This window comes from Mirounga leonina, unplaced genomic scaffold, assembly GCF_011800145.1.
Source record: "Mirounga leonina isolate KUSES-001 unplaced genomic scaffold, KU_Mleo_1.0 Mir_366, whole genome shotgun sequence".
Taxonomy (NCBI): Eukaryota; Metazoa; Chordata; class Mammalia; order Carnivora; family Phocidae; genus Mirounga; species Mirounga leonina.
The window spans coordinates 28,369,607-28,388,007 of NW_023270709.1; the positions used below are offsets into that span (position 1 = coordinate 28,369,607).

The window sequence follows — 18,401 nt, forward strand, 5'->3', positions numbered from 1 at the left end:
GATCATGATCCTGGTCCCACATAGGGCTCCCTGCTCGGCGGGGAGCCTGCTTCTCCCTCTGACCCTCCCCCCTCTCATGCTCTCTCTCTCTCAAATAAATAAATAAAATCTTAAAAAAAAAAAAGTGGAGAAGCACCCGCCCTTCAACGTCTGCGTTCCTCGCAACAGTCCAGGAATTGCGCTCTTCCGCTTTGCCCCGGCTGCCCACGCCCACGCTCCCCCGGCGCGGGGCCCTGCGCCGTCACGCCCCTGCCCCCTAGGGCCCGCCGCCTCGCTCCACCGCTTCCCGTTGGTTCAGTCCGCTACGCCGGCTGGGCGACGTGACCCCCGACTCGCCGCCCCGCACCTCCGAAGGCCCTCGAACGGACGAAGACGACTTCCTCCAGGGGCTTCGGCTCTACGGCAACAGTCCACCCTGTAAGGTCAAGGGTGCCTCTTCCATCCGGCTCATTCCCGTTTTGCACCACAGAGACCCGCACACATACGCAGCCAGGAAATGTGTGCTTGATGGACGCGCTAACTCGTCGTCCTCGCCACTTAACTCCCACGTACTCGCTCCGCTCCGCAAAGGTCTGCGCGCACCACCCCACCCCATTTTAAAGTGATAAGCCTCCCCCGGCACAACGTGCAAGACCGTGGCCAGCACCACAGGCCCGCGCAGGGAACAGAAAACCACCCGCCGGCCCCCAGGCCGCGTGCAGGCGGCGGGCCACAGGGGCGCCGCATCCCGGGGACCCACGTGCGGGACAGCAGCCGAGCGCACGCGCGGAGCCCGCCCGCGGAGCGAGCGCCAGGCTCCGCCCAACCCCGCGACGGCGGCCCGGAAGTACGTCACGACGCCCGGCGCGCCGCCTCTCTAGGCAGCCGACAGGACCCGTCCTCTCAGTGGTGGGTCGGCTCCCCGCTCCCGCCGGCGGTCGCGAGCTCGGCGGCCTGCGAACGCCTCCGGGCGGCGCTGCACCGACCGGGGCGCCACTGCCGGGGCCCCCAGCGCCCTACCCCACCGAGGGCACCTGTCCGCTCTCACGGAAGTGCGCGCTGCCCTCCGTTCCCCAGGTCCCAGCCCGCAGGGTCGCTGCACACCCCGCTGGTGCGGACCCCACCGTCCACGGGGCCCCCGCGGTCAGAAGCAGTCTCAGCACCGCCCTGAGCGAAGCGGCACGTGGCTGGCTCTCCAGTCTCAAGTCTCGTCCTTTGGAGTCACGGAACCCCTGGCAGATGCCCGACCGCGCTGGCTCGGCAGAAAGCCGAGGGCACGCCGCGCTGGTGACACGGGGCAGGTCAGCTGCGGCGGGAACAGGGCTGGGGTTCCGCAGCCGGTGAAGTACGCGGGTCAGTTACGGTCACTTACGGAGGGACCGCGCGCAGGACCTGGTCCGCATTCGTCCTCGCTGCTTACGATGGCTCACCTCCTGCCTTCCTCCGGCCAGTTCTCTCCCATCGCCCTCTACTCCCGCTTTTCCTCCACAGTCTACAGGTGAGCACCCCGCACGAGGCCAGCAGTTCCTAATCACGGAGACGCTCCTTCTGCTTCCGAGAGGCCCTCCATCTCGTCTGGTCAACCAGGATCGCAACAGCTTCGCCTTCGGCAACTAGCTATCTCAGCAGCGTTTTTATTGTTGTGGCTGTTTGGGGGGGATCCTTTCAAGGGGAGTGTGGTTTCTGTAGGCATACCCACCCTTTCTTACCTAAGCCAACAGATGTGTTAGCAAGAATTATTTCAAATCAGGAAGCTGGTGGCTGGCCTCCTTCACAGATGTTCCACCTTAGCTTTCATGAGCACATTGTATTCTTTCTGATTCTGTCTCATCTTCTATCTCCTCAGCTGGAAATGCCCAAAGTGGGAAAACCACCCATCCTGTTACGCCTCTTGTCTGAGTGTGATTATGAATACCAAGCCCTTTCATTCTCAAGTGTCCCAGATGGGGCAATAAATTATATATAGTTACCTTATGTCTGAGAACCACTGATAAGCTAGCCAAAATGCAGATTCCCAGGTCCTGCCCTCAGAGGCATTCAGCCAGTCTGGGGTAGTGCCCAGGAAACTGGAGTTCCAACAGCGCAGGTGATTCTAACACAGGTATATATTCAGAAATAGTGGCTTCATCATAGAGCAGAGACATTCGCATGGAAACCTGGGTGTGGCTCCACAGAGGCCTGAAAACAAAAATCAGTGATTTATACACTGTGCTCTTCTCCTTTTTATGTAAAGCACTGAAATTGGTGAGGAGTGAAGAGCAGTGGGACTGTTTTCACTGTTAAGACACATGCACCAGTTGAGAGACAGAGCGATCTCTAGTAATAGCTATTACAAAGATAAAGCACATGTCTTGGTAACACTGTCTCTGCATCTTTTTATTTTTCCTTCTCTTTGGTCACCATTTGTTGGTCTAATCCAGTTTTAACGTGTAATTTTGCCTGTCTGAGTCCTTTTTATGTTCTCACGTTTTGTTCTTCCCTTTTCTCTTTCCCTCCTATTTTGTTGTTGCTGTTGCTGCTTGGAGACGCCTAAAATGTGTCCCAGGCTCCAAGTCTAAGTGTCTGTGAAACTACATATAATTCACAATGATCTCTGTCCATAGTTTTGTTCTTAAAATTTTTAATGCAATTAAAAATAGATCACTACAAGTGTTTAACCACTTGGGCTTCACTTTTCTCACGTAGGTATGAAATGGGTAAATTCAAAATTTCTTCCTAAAGCTAACATTCTCTGATTCTGTGTTAAAAAGCCCCTACAGCACAACAAAATACTTTCAATGATCCCATGATGCTTACCAAACAAAAACCAAATGCACAGCAAAGTGTTCAAGGACCTCTCAATCTGGCCCCCACTCCTGTGCTTCCTTATAAGACCTCCATGACCTGCCAAATTGGAAAACGCAGGGCTCTTGAGCCTATCTTTGTTGGGCCTTCCTCACCCTGTTGCCTCTGCCTAAAATACTTTACTCTATCCTCCATCTCCTTCTACAAATAATCTACTTTTCGCTCAACTTCTAACCCAACATTTAACCAATGATACACATGTATACTGGTATAGATTTTATATTTCAAAATTGCTCCTGAGAAAGTACTTCATATTTTATAATTTTGACTTTAGATATACTTTTTTAAAGATTTTTTTTTGAGAAAGTGAGCAAGCACGAGTGGGGGTAGGGGCCGAGGAAGAGGAAGGGCAGGAAGCTGAGCGAGGAGCCCAAATGGGGCTCGATCCCGGGACCCTGGGATCATGACCTGAGCTGAAGGCAGACGCTTAATCAACTGTGCCATCCAGGTGCCTGGACTTTAGATATACTTTTATTTTAAAATATCCTCAGAGATAACTTTTGTCTCACATAGGAAAAATATAAAACAATCTTCCACTATAAATTATGCTTTTTAAAGGAAAAGTATTGTCAGATATAGAAAATAGGAGTCATTTCCAAATACAAAATGTGGACAGAGACTTGGTTCTCCTTTAGTCCTGACTTCAAATAAAAATTACAGTGAAAGACAGTCTTCAGGGCTCTTATCTACAGCTCCAGACAGGTTTTGGTTGCAAAACTGTCAGCCATTTCTTGACATACACTGTCCAATCTCCTAACAGTGCTCAGAGGGGTGCTGGACTATCCCTCAAGGACCAATAAGGCATTTTAATTGGATTTGAATTAATATTTCTTATAATTGTTCAGCCGTAAAACTAACTACTCTTTCAGACTGGACTTTCGAAGGCACAGGGAGGGATGGTTACTCGTTTACCCAGCACCTGAAAGGAGATCAATGCCAGAGACTTCATGGGTTGAATGAGAACAGCCAGGGCAGAAACAGAAAAGAGACAAGTGAGGGTAATGCAGGAATGTAAAAGGGAAACAACTGAGACAGAAACAGTGTGAGGCCCTTAGAGGCCACTGTCCACAGGCTACAGCAAACATCAGTGTACCACGAATGACAAGTGTGCACCCAGATAAGAGAATTAGCGTAAGCGAATTAGAGCAATTAGTATCAGAGAACACGTAGTTAGTTTGGTGAACTCTAAGTCATTTAATCATGTTAACCATCACTGCATTCTAAGCGGTGTATGTCTCTACAGCATATATAACATCTTTTGTTTCTTGGTATTTCATCAGTTGTTAAGAAAATTCAGAATTTTTGAGAAGCTGTGAACAAAACAAACCAAACATCCAATATTCAACTGCAGGTGTAAAAACAGTCCATTAGAAATACATCCTTTAAAATCCTGATCTGTTCACATTTTAAATCTTTTAAGAGCTGATATAATAGAATTATCCAAACATGCTGCTTCGGCATATGCAGAGGCATCTGAGATACTTACAAACTCAGGTTATAATAGTATATGTATTATATTATTATATGGAATATATATTTACCGGAGAAGTTGATTTTATTTCAAACTTAAGTCTACTATATTTTCCTTAACCTCACTTTAAAATCCATATGTATTTCTTTTGGAAATAATTTAACCTCAAGACACACTAAAATACACTCGAGAAAATTTAAGATTTCTGGTAAGACCTATAATTAGCCACAAATGGCAGCAGAAGTGGTTTGATATGTTATGACTAAGGATATACAATAGAGCCAAATACACTAGACTGAAAACCACCCCCATCATTTCTGCATTTCTCTGTACAAGAATTAGGTGCAACTGCAGCCCAAGCTCTGTTTCCTAGCTCATGTGGAAGTTGTCATTTTAAACAGAGTTTGCTTGAACCACATTTGGGAAGAATGAAACAATCTGTGACCTTTTAAAGTAGTGACTGTGCATCTATGGGAGTGTGTTAAAAACCGTGGGGCACCAACAAATGAAATACCGTCCACTTGTAAACAGAACGAGGCGGCTGTTTCACGAGCACAGCGAGGTGTGGAAAAGTGCCGACAGTATCCCACCTGTCTGTGTAATAGAGGAGATAAGGGGATATACAGTCACGTTTTCTTGTATTTACATAAAGAAATATTGAAGATACGTAAGATACTAGAAAAATGGCTACATATAAGGCAAAAGATAGGCTCCCTTTTAATGTTGTTCTGATTCTTGAATTGGATGAAGACGGAGTTCTCTTTCTTGAAAAGTCCCTCTAAGCAAATTCAAATTTAAAGGTTAAAAGTAATCGGGTTGCCTGGCTGGCTCTGTCGGTGGAGCACGCAGCTCTTGATCTTGGGGTTGTGAGTTGGAGCCCCACGCTGGGTGTAGAGATTACTTAAAATAAAATAAAGTGCCCCGAATGAGGGATAAGTGGTCTTTCCTGAAACTCCACTGTAAATTGAACAGAGGAGCTGTGCATTTATTGAAACACATGGATGGGAGGCTTTGTTGAGCTAAAAAGCAAAACCTCAGTGCCCTCTAAATCTTTTAAGTTCCATATGCTAGTAATTTCTATCTGGAGATAAAATCCTTCCAGTGGCTTAGTAGAACGAACACTAGGAGTTAGAAGACAGGGTTCTAGCTCCAGCTCCATTAACTAGCTGTCCGCATAATCTTACAGCTACTTCCCAGAGCCTCCGTTTCTGTATCAATCATGTAAGGGGACAGAGAAGTGATCTGTAAGATCCCTTACAGTGTTTCTATTAGGGTTAAGTGACCCGCTGTGTATTTGGTACTCCAATCCAGATTGTCGTCACCAGAGATTTTCCATTCTTTGTGTCCTGGGCTTAGTATAAAGTAAACACTCAATTACTGTTAAGGGAAAGAAGTGTTTTTTTATGCATAATCTTGGTGGTAATCAATAGGTAATGCTGAGAAGCATGGAGCTTATAAAAAGCAATCAACATGGAAGACTGATCATACTTTTCTACTTTTGTATGTGTTTGAAATTTTCCATAACTAAGACTTAAAGAAAGCAAAAACTGAAAATGCTTGTAAGTCACAGGAAAAACGCACAGGCCTATATTTTCGTAACAAAGATCAGAAGTGAGATATCAGATTTTTAGCTAAGTTTCTTGATCTGCACAAATTTAAAATCTTGAGCAGTATCTGCTACATCTAGCCACTGAGGTCCTAGTAACCCATGGTTGCTTCAATTTCTTGGATCCTAACTGCAGACTGAGTTACTGGAACCCTACAGAGTTCTCCTGTAGGGAAAAGCCTTTTGTGTATTTAAGGGAGGATTCATCTGCCCCCTGTTGTAGGTCAAAAAGAAATGATCACATCTTATGAAAACAGACAATAGTCAAATCGTTTACAGGTTTTACTGCAATTATTTTTAAATTAATTTTTAAATACTATTTAACATAATTTTGTGTTCAGGCAGCATATAGTTTTTAAAAACTTTTTTAAAAAGTTTCTTAAAACTGGGATGAAGAAGTTTTCCTGAAGTACACCTAGAAAACCTCTTGCACCGACGTGTGTCAGACTGGAGACTATGTTGATAAAGTCACACAACAAGATTCAGTATTGCAAAGCGTGCACGTTGTTGAGCCCAGAGAACCTGACAGATGTACTTGAGATATAATGCTTCTCCCAGCATAAAAAATATGGACAATTTCGCTGGCTCTCTCGGAGCTTCCCCCTCAAGAGGATTAAACTATTTTTTACCATTACCGTGCCTCAGGGACAAAGCAGGAACCTACCCTGCGACCCTGCTAGCGGTCTGACGTCAGGAAACAGGCCCGACCTGTTCCGAGGGGCCGGCTGGACCCAGCGCGGGGTGGGTCTTCCGGTGCTGGAGGAGGTTGCAGTGGTAAATGAAGTTCTTGCCGCATTCCTCACATTCGTAAGGCCTCTCCCCGGTGTGAATTCTCTGATGCTTCATGAGGACAGAGCGCCGACTAAAGCTCTTACTGCACTGACCGCACCGGAAGGGCTTCTCCCCCGTGTGGATCCTGAGGTGATGGAAGAGGCCGGCGTTCTGACTGAAGGCTTTGCTGCAGATGCCGCACTGGTAGCGCTTCTCGCCGGTGTGGAGTCTCTGGTGCTGGAAGAGGCCTGACCGCTGGCCGAAGGCCCGGCCACACTCGTCGCACTCGTAGGGCTTCTCGCCTGTGTGGGTTCGCTGGTGCTCGATCAGGATGGAATTCTGGGTGAAGCTCTTGCCACACTGACCACAGACATACGGTCTCTCCACAGAAGAGCTTGCCCGCTGCTGCCTTTCCAGTCTGCCCTCGTGGTCACAGGTGTCTCCACACTCAGGCATCCGAGCAGTGCCACCGTTCAGTTTCTGAGGTACTTCCACAGGACATCTCATTTCTTTAGAAAGCTCCCTCTTTGGAGCTAACTCCACATTCCAAGTCCCAGCCTCGTCACCTGAAATAATAAGGGGGTCACGTGAATGTTAGGTTTCCAGAGGAAAAAGGGAAAAACCAGCCGGGAGAGTGGGCGGCAGGGGACGAATAAGCACGGTTTCTGTTTTCTTTCACTTTGCCCTCGGGAAGAAGACAGGCGGACTGTACCGTTCAGTTCCAGAGGCTGTCTGCCTCTTCCGTCAGACCCAGACCTCCTGAGGGCAGGGAGCACGTCCACCTGGCTCGTCACGGGCTCCCCAGGACCAAGCACACCGCCTGGCGCACAGCAGACACCGAACACACGTGCTGAACCGATGGACCCTCAGGGGCTGAGGGAGGCCTCCTGAGGAAATTCTGATCCTCACCCATCTCCTGAGCCGGGCACAGCTCTCGCGAATTGCACGGACGCAGCTCTTCCAAGGGCTGGAGCCGGCCACCTGATAACTCCTGGGCTGCTCCCCGAGTTGCCTTCTCCTTCGCAAACTCTCCCTGTTCACAAGCATAGATTGGGACCTGGTGGAAATTAAGGACAGTTAGGAATCAAACATCAGAGACACTTTGGAAGGGGGCCTTCCCAGGTCCACTATATAGGAAAAGAAGAACCAAGAAACCAGCAACAAGAAAGAGGCAGAGAGATGGGAGAGCCCACAACAGACCACATCACGCGCAAAGAAATCCTCCTCCTCTTCCTCTTGCTGCACTGAAACCCCACACTTGCTCCTGCAGGTACAAACCTCTGTTCTCCCATCTTCCACCTGCTCTCCCGGCTCATCCAGCTCCCTCTCCAGGTCCTCCAGCGCAGTCACCGCGTCCTCCCCACTCGCTGGGCAGTGCTCCCGCACCCAGGCCTGCAGCTCCTCGGGCAGGATGGTCAGGAACTGCTCCAGCACCAGCAGCTCCACGATCTGCTCCTTGCTGTGCGTCTCGGGCCGCAGCCACTGACAGCAGAGCTCCTGGAGTCTTCGAAGAGCCTCTCGGGGCCCAGGTGTCTCCTGATAGCAGAACTGCCTGAAGCGTCTACGAAAGAGCTCTCTGGTATGAGGGTTATCTCTTGGCAGGCCAGATTCCTGCCCAGAGGCATAATCCCCCTCTTCCTCTTCTACCTTTACTGCCAGAAGTCCTTCCTGCATCTCTGAAGTCTGAAGGGCCAATGCTGTGGCCATCTTAGGCTTAACACTTCAGAAAAAGAGTCTATTCTCGATGATTCCTCTTTGACCTTTTCTTCTGGAAATCCCAAAATCTAAAAAATAATTGCAGAGAAAAAAATATTAAAATGTTGAAAATCTTTTCTGCTGGCAGGCACAGGGAGTATCTGTAACAAAAGCAGTCACTGTCTAGTGAATAACACTGAATGTACGAGTAATGGTAAGGACTACGCAAATTTTTTTTTTTAATTATGTTACCGATAGAATGGGAGGAGATATTTGCAAATGACATCAGATAAAGGGCTAGGATCCAAAATCTATAACGAACTCATCAAACTCACCACCCAAGGACTAGCAAATTCTGATGCAGGTGATACTGGAAGGCAAACAGAAACAGAATACCCTCCCTCCCCCAACCGGGTCCCAACACACACACACACACACACACACACAGTTTTATCAAAGGAAGGGACTATTTTGATCATCCTGAATGAATTGTCTCAAATAAGTCAGCTGGAACATAGAGGGCTTCCATTTGAATGGCAAGATAGGAGACCCAGAGTAAGTTTTCAGTTGAATGGAGGTAAACCAGCATTTTGGTGCCAAGTGGTCACAGAGGACACTAAGAATGGAAGAAAAGAGAAACAAAATGGAGAAGGGAGAGAAAGGAAAGAAGATAAAAGGACAGGATGAGGAGCAAAGGAAATGCTCTTGGGGAGGAGAGGCCCAGTCCCCCCAGTCAACTGAGGCATGGAGGAGAGAGGGCTGTTTGGGGTGGGAGAGATCTGGGATAGAGACCTGGTCCTCCAGGCACAGCCTCTGCAGGCCTATCTTTCTAGGTGGAGATAAAAGATAAAGATAAAATAAGATCATGGATAAAGAGCACAAGAGGCTGGGGCGCCTGGGTGGCTCAGTCATTAAGGTCTGCCTTTGGCTCAGGTCATGATCCCGGGGTCCTGGGATCGAGCCCCACATGGGGCTCCCTGCTCTGCGGGGAGCCTGCTTCTCCCTCTCCCACTCCCCCTGCTTGTGTTCCCTCTCTCGCTGTGTCTCTCTCTGTCAAATAAATAAAATCTTAAAAAAAAAAAAAAAAAAAGCACAAGAGGCTGGGAGCTTGGTAAATTCTCAAATCTTGTAAATTACCACTATTGTTATTTTCCTTACAAATTTTATTGAAAGATTAAATGAATCCTAGTGATCAAAACACTATGGCAAAAGAATCAGAAAGTAGTCAACTGAACTGGTCTTGAATAAGAGATGTTAAAATGAAAGAAATATTGATTCTGGTATTTTAAAACAGAGGTAGACTTTGAGCTGTTTCCTGTCCTTTAATTTCTTGGAAATTGTTTATTTTAGAATCTCCTTGAGGATGGAGAGGGGGCGACTGTGTGGAAAATAAAATTAATGCTCATAAAGAGACAAGTGTCTATAACCACTTAAAGCTTACGATAAAATCTTAACCAGGATAGTAATTACTGAAAGCAATTTTCTTTATAAGATTTATTTATTTATTTATAAATATATATATATATATATTTGAGAGAGAGAGAGCGCACACAGAAGGAGAGGGAGAAGCCCAACTCGGGACTCGATCCCCAGGACTCCAGGATCATGACCTGAGCCGAAGGCAGATGCTTAACTGATTGAGCCATCCAGGTGCCCCATGAAAGCAATTTTCTGAAAGAATATTATGTAGCCTAGTGATTTTGACCAGGACCCTCAGTAAAAAATATTTTATAATGAAAAAAAAAAAAAAGAAAGAAAGAAACATTTTATATTGAGACCCAGAACACCCATATACATGTGCACATGAATGTATGTTTGTGCATGAGATACACACACACACAAGAAACTGAAATAATAATTTCACAAAACACTATGTATCCTGAATCATGTGACACATACTCCTATTTCTTAAATCTTGCTTTTTTTTTTTAAACCCCAAAACAAAACACCCTGGTCACAGCCTACCACATAGACTTCGTGATCCCCATGAGTCATGACCCAGAGCTTTAAAAAGTTTCCAAATTTAAGTAAAATGATTATAATTCACTGTAAATATAACCCAACACTATTCTTAGGTACTGGCACACATGGCAAAATAAAAAAAAAAAAAACAAGGACAGTGTATTTATTATTGAACACAGCTCACACTACAAGAAAAGTTAAATCCATATTCCCACTATTAGTTATACTTATTAAGGAGGGAAAAACCACTGGGGTGGGGAAGCATCCTTCTGAGTAATCTGCAAACATAATCCCCTCCACAAATTTCTAACACATCTGACTTCATTGATGTCTACAGTCACCACCCCAGGAAAAGTCAAGATGGTTTTTCCCTCCAAAGACAGGATTCCTGAGCTCTTATTTTTTCCCCCAACTTTTCTTGGTGCTGACTCACTATCACTTTGAGTTCCACATTATCTTTTTCTTTCAAAACTTCTCACACCACTCATTCATTTAGCAAATATTTATTCAGAGCCCATTATATTCCAGGTATTGTTCTAGGCACTAGAAATGGCCAACAAAAAAGTCCCTACTTTGATGGAATTTACACTCTAATTACAATATTAGTAACAGCTGACATTTATATTGCTTTTAAGGTACCAGGCATTGTACTAGATGTTTTACATATATTAACTCACTGACTCCTTGAAACAACCGTAAGGTTTTGTTATTACCCACATATTGACAGATGAGAAAACCGAGACCCAAACAGTTTGAGTCACTTGCCCAAGGTCTCACATGCAGTTAGTGGTGAAGCTGCATTTCCAACCCAGCAAATCTACTTCAGAATTCATAGTCTCAACCGCTACCCCACTATCTCTCCTGTATGTGGGCAGGAAGAAGGGAACAGGATGAAGGAAGGAGCCGACGGGCACAGACAGTAATGAAATAGATGTCAAACAGTGATAAATGCTATAGAGAAAAATAAAGGTAAAGGAGATGGGGAGCAGGGGGAAGAAAGGTCTCTGTATGGAGGAGTCAGGAAACTTTACCTTGCTGATAAGGTAAAGTTTGAGCAGAAACCCAAGGGACGTGAGCAGCAGTCACGTGACTATCGGAGAAGACCTGTTCCGTGCAAAGGGAAGGTTGAGTCCTTGGAGGTAGGAGCATGCCTGGATTCTTCCAGGAACGGCCAGTTGGACCACCAACATGGCTACACAGAGAAACAAAAGGTGCAGTCATGAGAGATAAAAGCAGGCTTTGGGAACAGACTGAGATGCTACCGTAAGGACTCTGCTCTAGTCTAAGACATGTGGAAAGCCATCAGAGGTTTTCAGCACAGGGATGACCAAATTTTACTTACATTTACTATAAAAGTTTCACTGGCTGCTGTGACAACAGACTTTGGGAAAAGCGGAAGCAGGGAGAGAAGCTATCTAATAATCTAGGGAGCGATGAGGGGGCTTAAAGCATGGTCTGCAGAGTTTGTTCTAGGGTATGGAAGTTCTGGGGTGCAAATATCAAATAGGTCAATGAAGAATATGTGCTCTCAATTAACCGAGCATGCCTTCAAAGGATTAAACACCTACTTCTGCCCTCTTGCTCTGTCAACTTTCTAGGCCCTGAAAAATGTCTTTTTCTTATTTGCTGCCCATCCACTTTGGTTTTAAGTCACAGATTTTCTATTCACAGAAAATGCAGCTGAAGCTTTGAGCTCTGCTCATAGAAAATCATTTCTGCTATATGGTGTTTCAGATTTTTACTCAGTTTCACTATGATCAATCCTCTCTATTCTCTGTATAGTCTAGGCTCCCTTTTGCTTTCCTTTCTTGATTTTGCTTCTGTGGGGTGGCCTAAAATCCCACGGCCTCACACAGCACATCGTAGCTCCTCTTTCAACCCAGTGCCTCTAAAAGGCTTCCCAATTGTTTTATAACCCTGCCCTCCTGGTCACAAACAGTTCTTAATCTCTTTTAGGTTCACCACCCCATTGTACAGGTCTTCCTCAACTTAAAATGGGGTTATGTCCTCATGAACCCATCAAAAGTTGAAAATATCACACGTTGAAAGTGTACCGAATACACCTAATCTACCAAACATCATAGCTTAGCCTCACCTACCTTAAATGTGCTCAGAACATTTATGTTAGCCTACGTCGGGCAAAATCGTCTAACACAAATCCTATTTCGTAATTAAGTGTTGAAAATCTCATGTACTTTATTAAATATTGTACTGAAAGTGAGAAACAGAATGGTTGTATGGGTACAGAATGGTTGTATGTATATATCAGTTGTTTCTCATAATTTTTTCTCAAGAAAAGATCAAAACTCAAAATTCATAGTAGTGAACGTGAATCACTTTCCCATCATCGTTAAGTTGAAAAATCATTCTTCATCGTTGGGGACCATCTGTACATGCCAGGTATATAATTAGCATAATAATCTCCCGCACTTAAAAAAAACACATCTGCATTTTAAAGCTGGTTTCTCCTAGAGCCCCAGCAAGCTCAATACTCCCAAATCTACGATGACTCTCAGGGCGAAATGCTCTTTACCAAGGATAGGCATGTAGGTGAAGACCAAGCAGCATGCAATACAAATGTGTCTTTATCATAACGTATCCCCACGCTCTCCCCTCTGATGTCACCATCTAAGGCCCCCCACTACTTACTGGATGCATCCCCACATTCCTAAGCCTGGCTCAAGACTAGTCACATCTCTAGCCCCACTTGTGGGGCCCCACTCTTGTTTTTCTCTATTCCACATGCAAAATCTGGCAGCTCCACTTAGGCTTTTCTTCTCACTATTCTTTCATCAGGCTTTCCTCATCCCTGGTCTATGCCCATGGTCTTCCCTTCTGCACTTATCCAAACCCTACCCAATTTCTGCACCTTGATTTGAATCTCACATCCTCTGAGGTCTTCCTCACCCATTCCATCCACCCTCTTCCTCCTTCCGGCTCTTAGATCATAAGCCCCACCTTTCACCCTCAGTCACAATCTATCCTGCAGTTACTTCTCATATTAAAAAAAAAAAAAAAAAAAATCCAAAACATACAGAATAAAGAATTCCTTCATCAGAAGTAGACACAAAGATTAGAATGGATCCTTTCAGACTTTCTCTGTCCATCTTTGAGTGCACACACACACAACATAGCTCTTATTTTTCTTATTTATCTGCAATAAGTAGAAGGTACTGTGAGGTAGCAGATCTAGTTGTGAATCCTGACTTACCAACAATGTGATCTTGGGCAAGTTACCTGAGTGATTTTTCTGACCCTCAATCTCATGTACAAAATGAGGACAACTACTCTGTAAAGCTGTCAAGGGTAGTAAATGAGATAATGCACATAAACTGGTTTTGCACACAGGCTGGCACATAATAAGCTTGCAAATCAACCACCTTCTAAAGAAATAATGTGCAATTTTTGGTTTAAGGTGGCTTAATCAATCGCAGCTACCTCCCCTTGGGGCCAAGGTCATGTTTTCGGCGGCCCAAAGCACAGCGTGGTAAGTGGGTGCGGAAACGTGCACTATACGGTGAACACACAAATAAAATCGCTGTTTCACCAAGTTTGCAGACGTACTCGCGAAGACAGATCCGTCTTCGGATTCTTCTTCTCCAATCTTAAACCCTAACTGGAAGCTCAGGACTACTGAGGTCCCAAAGGTGCAGGATCAGATTCAAGTGGGAGAAGTAACCCCCTGGGTGGCGGCTGTAACGCTAACGCAGGGTCAGCGCGGCGAACAGACTCTGGAGCCAGACAGCCCGGACGTGCACCCCGACGACAGCAGCTGCATGACCCCGGGGGACTGACTTGACCTCATTTTCTCCCTCGACGTTAAAAAAGGGGGCAGATGGGGGAGCTGACCTAATAGCAGCGCCTACCACCTGGAGTTACGAGAAGTGACTGATACTCGTGAAGTGCTTTCAACGATGCCTGCCTGGAACATGACAACTGCCGTTTAAACATTCGCTACAAAAAAGGAAAATCAACACAGGAGCCTCTGCCGTCGGTGGACCAGACCACGAGAGGCCGCGGCGGAATATAAAACGACCCCTGCTCAGAGCTTAAAGTCGGGCCCAGCAGAGAGCCCCGGACGCGGGAAAATATCCGAGGCGGCCGACAGGGTGAGCACCGAGCCGCCCGGGCCCCGGACAGGCGGCGGACCGCGGGGAAGAGACCCCGGGGCGGGGCCGGGGCCGGGGCCGGGCCGCCGCCCCGCCTCCCACACTGAGCCCGGCGGCGCGGCGCACACGCCCGCCCCTTGGAAGGCCCTCGGCGGAGCCCGACGCCGAAGCTCACCGGGCATCCGCGGGAGGAGAGGCCACCGGGCCAGAGGGCACCACCTCCGAGTCCTTGACAACCGCAACCGAGGAGAGCCCCGCTACAAAGGCCGGAAGTGCGTCACGCGGGCCGCCTCCCGGGGACGACGCTTCCGGCCGCGTTCCTTCTAGCAAGCCCGGAGGTCTCGCGCCTCTGTGATCGCCTCGCGGAATCTCCTCTCCAGGTGGCGTGAGGCGCGGGGAGGCCGCAGGGGGGCAATTGCAATAACGCCAACTTGGCGTTTTGCACCTGTTACCTCATTCATTCTGAATAGCAACTCTGTAAGTTAGGTGCAATTATCCCCATTTAACAAATGAGGAAACTGACGTGCATTCCTTCCGCATTTGTTGTCATTCCTGAAAAGAAATCGTTTTTTGTGCACTTTACTTAATTGCACAAGATATTCCAGGCTCCTTTTATACTTTTCCTGCTCTAGACCTAGAATCCACCATTGTTCCATGAAGCTCTGATTCCTTTCAGTGGAGAATGGTATGCGGAAACCAGTAGGTAAGCTCATTGGCACTGGGATGTATCATTGCTTCTAGGCCCTATCAATGATTATATTTTCTTCAGGATTTTATAGAATGTCTCCAATTCAAATACAAGTCCACAGTTTGTTTGTTTTCATTTACACCATTGCACGTTTGTTTTTCCTTTTCCTTTCTGTTTTTCCCCACGGAAAACCTGGTTCCCAACAGCATCCATATATATTCATCCAATTTGCTCTATCTTAAAGTATAAACAAAATAGTTTCACATTTACAGTGCCGTATCACTAGCAACAATATACCTGATGTGTGGAGTTCAAAATTTCTTTGCTTGCTTTGCTTGTTTATTGGTTCTTGAACTATATCCCATTAGGGGGAGTATAGTCAGAGTACTGAATACATATATTAATTTGAATTCTTTTCTCTTTATAGTTGTTATAAACTTGATATACAGTTAGGATCATTTGTTTCTGTTTGTTTTTCCATTTCATGGTTTGTTTTCCTTTCATCCCTTTTCATTTCTTTTCTGAACATGCAAAACACTTAGTTCAAAATCTAAATGATATAAAAGGATATGTCCAGAGTTTTGCTTCCGTCCCTAACTCCTTTACTCCATATACAGTTGACCCTTGAACAACATGGGTTTGAAATGTGTGGGTTCACTTATACACAGATTTTTTTCAATAAATACAGTACAGTTCTATAAATGTGTTTTCCTTATAATTTCCTTAACATTTATTTTCCCTAGCTTACTGTATTATAAGAATACAGTATATTATACATATAACATACAAAGTATGTGTAAATCTACTAATTATGTTACTGGTAAGACTTCTGGTCAAGAGTAGGCTGTTAGTAGTTAACTTTGTATAACAATAGTTATACATGGATTTTTGACTGCATGGGGGTCAGTACTCCAACCCCTGCATTGTTCAAGAGTCAACTGTATACTCATGCCCCATTTTCATTAGTTTTAATTTATCCTGTCTTTCCTTCCTCTTTCCCTTCTTCTTTCCTCTCTTCTCTACTCTCCTTTCTCTTACAAAAATAATCACTTACCTTCTTTACCGCTATGAATTATCATATTAAATACATTCTTTTGCATCTTGCTTTATTGCTTACTAAAATAACCTGGAAATTATTTGTTCACTGAAATAACCCTCTTTTTATTTATTTATTTTTTGCAGTGGCATAATACTCCATCATGCGGCCGTACCATAATTTTTCCAACCAGTCTGTAAGGGATGAGTATTTGGATTGTTTCCAATATTTTGCTTTAACAAATAATGCTACAATGAAAAATGAAGAAAGAGGAGGGAGGAGAGAGAAAGGGGAGTGTCTTTGCAAGCATTGTATTATTTTGCACTCAACAGCAAAGTGTGAGAGTGCCTGTTTTCACATAGCCTCCCCAACTGTATGTTTTCAGGTTTTTGAATTTTGTCAATATGACAGGTCATTGGGTATTTCTTAAGCAACCACAACCCCAATGCTGAAAACCCTGTTAAAAATGGATTCATAGTATACTCCAAAAACTATAAAACATTGAGGAAAGAATTGAAGATGACACAAACAAATGCAAAGAGATTCCATGCTCATGAATTGGAAGAACAAATATTGTTAAAGTGTCCATGTGATCTACTGATTTAATGCAATCTCTATCAAAATACCAACAACATTTTTCACAGAACTAGAACAAATAATATTTGTATGGGACCACAAATGACCTTGAATAGCCAAAGCAATCTTGAAAAAGAACAAAGCTGGAGGTATCACAATCCCAGATTTCAAGGTATACTACAAACTTCTAGTAATCAAAACAGTATGGCACTGGCACAAAAATAGACACATAGATCAACTGACAGAATACACAACCCAGAAATAAACCCACACATATGTGGTCAATTAACCTTTGACAAAGGAGACAAGAACATCCAATGGGGGAAAAGACAGTCTCTTCAATGAATGGTGCTGGGAAAATTGAACAGCTACATGCAAAAGAATGAAACTGGACCACTTTCTTACACCATACACAAAAATAAACTAATGGATTAAAGACCTAAATGTGAGACCCAGTACCATAAAACTCCTAGGAGAAAACATAGACAGTAATTTCTTGACATTGGACCGAGCAACATTTTTCTAGATATATCTCCTCAGGCAAGGGAAACAAAAGCAAAATTAAACTATCAAGACTACACCAAAATAATCAGCTTTTGCACAGCAAAGGAAAACATCAACAAAATAGCAAGGCAAAATACAGAATGGTAGAAGATATTTGCAAGTGACATATCCAATAAGGGGTTAATATCCAAAATATATAATTTATGCAACTCAGCACCAGAGCCCCCAAATAATCCAATTGAAAAATGGGCAGAAGACATGAATAGACATTTTTCCACAGAAGACATACAGATGGCCAACAGACACATGAAAAGATGCTCAACATCATTAATCATCGGGAAAATGCATATCAAAACCACACTATCACTTCACATCTGTCAGAATGGCCAAGACCAAAAAGACAAGAAATAACACGTGTTGGTGAGGATGTGGAGGAAGAGGAACTCTCCATGCATTGTTGGTGGGAATGTAATTTGGTGTCACCACTGTGGAAAACACTATGGAAGTTCCTCAAAAAATTAATAGAATTACCTTATGATCCAGTACTTCCACATTTGGATATCTGCCCAAAGAAAACAAAAACAGTAATTCAAAAAGATATATGCACCATATGTTTATTGTGACATTATTTACAATAGCCAAGATATGGAAGCAGCCCAAGTGTTTATTCATAGATATAAAAAAAAATGGATTCACAGTGCCACATGTTAGCAAAGATTATTGGAGCAATGAGAACTTTCATACGCTCTTGATGAGAGTGTAAATTGTAATACTATTTTGGGGAAACTCTTTGGCATATCTCTTAAGCTGAACACATACACATTCTATGACCCAGGAGTTTTACTTTTAGAGATAGCTACCAGAAATGAATATATGTTTGCATCTAAAGACATGTCTGAGCAGCATTTTCATAGCTCTAAAGTGGAAACAACCCAAATGTCCATTAACAGTAGGATAGATACAAAAAGTAAAGTTTATCCATACAATAGAATACTATGCAGCAATAAAAATGAACTACAGCTATAAGCCACAGTGATAATTTTCACAAACATAATAGTGAAAGAAGGCAGACACAAAAAGATACATACTTCATGACTCCATTTACATAAACTTCAAACTGGGAAAACTAATATCTGCTGTTAAAAGTCACAACAGGAAGG

The 18,401-nt window shown here is 44.5% G+C and overlaps 1 protein-coding gene and 1 long non-coding RNA gene across 4 annotated transcripts; one reads left to right on the plus strand and one right to left on the minus strand.

The window, feature by feature from the left end:
- The first annotated feature begins 885 nt into the window (after window positions 1-885).
- Window positions 886-2,770, plus strand: LOC117997535. The gene is made up of 2 exons (XR_004675841.1): window positions 886-1,280; window positions 1,471-2,770. It is a non-coding gene; the product is annotated as an uncharacterized LOC117997535 (long non-coding RNA).
- A 3,398-nt stretch (window positions 2,771-6,168) lies between these two features.
- On the minus strand, window positions 6,169-17,810 carry ZSCAN23 (zinc finger and SCAN domain containing 23). 3 transcript variants are annotated; one of them, XM_034985905.1, is made up of 4 exons: window positions 17,773-17,810; window positions 7,950-8,455; window positions 7,581-7,728; window positions 6,169-7,237 (listed from the first exon to the last, which is right to left on the minus strand). In XM_034985905.1, the coding sequence occupies exons 2-4, from the start codon at window positions 8,376-8,378 to the stop codon at window positions 6,591-6,593; spliced, it is 1,224 nt and encodes a 407-aa protein (XP_034841796.1). In that variant the 5' UTR covers window positions 8,379-8,455; window positions 17,773-17,810; the 3' UTR covers window positions 6,169-6,590. The 3 variants fall into 3 exon arrangements, with proteins under 3 accessions (XP_034841796.1, XP_034841794.1, XP_034841795.1); XM_034985903.1 differs by lacking the exon at window positions 17,773-17,810 and adding an exon at window positions 14,613-14,819; XM_034985904.1 differs by lacking the exon at window positions 17,773-17,810 and adding an exon at window positions 11,360-12,961.
- Window positions 17,811-18,401: the final 591 nt, after the last annotated feature.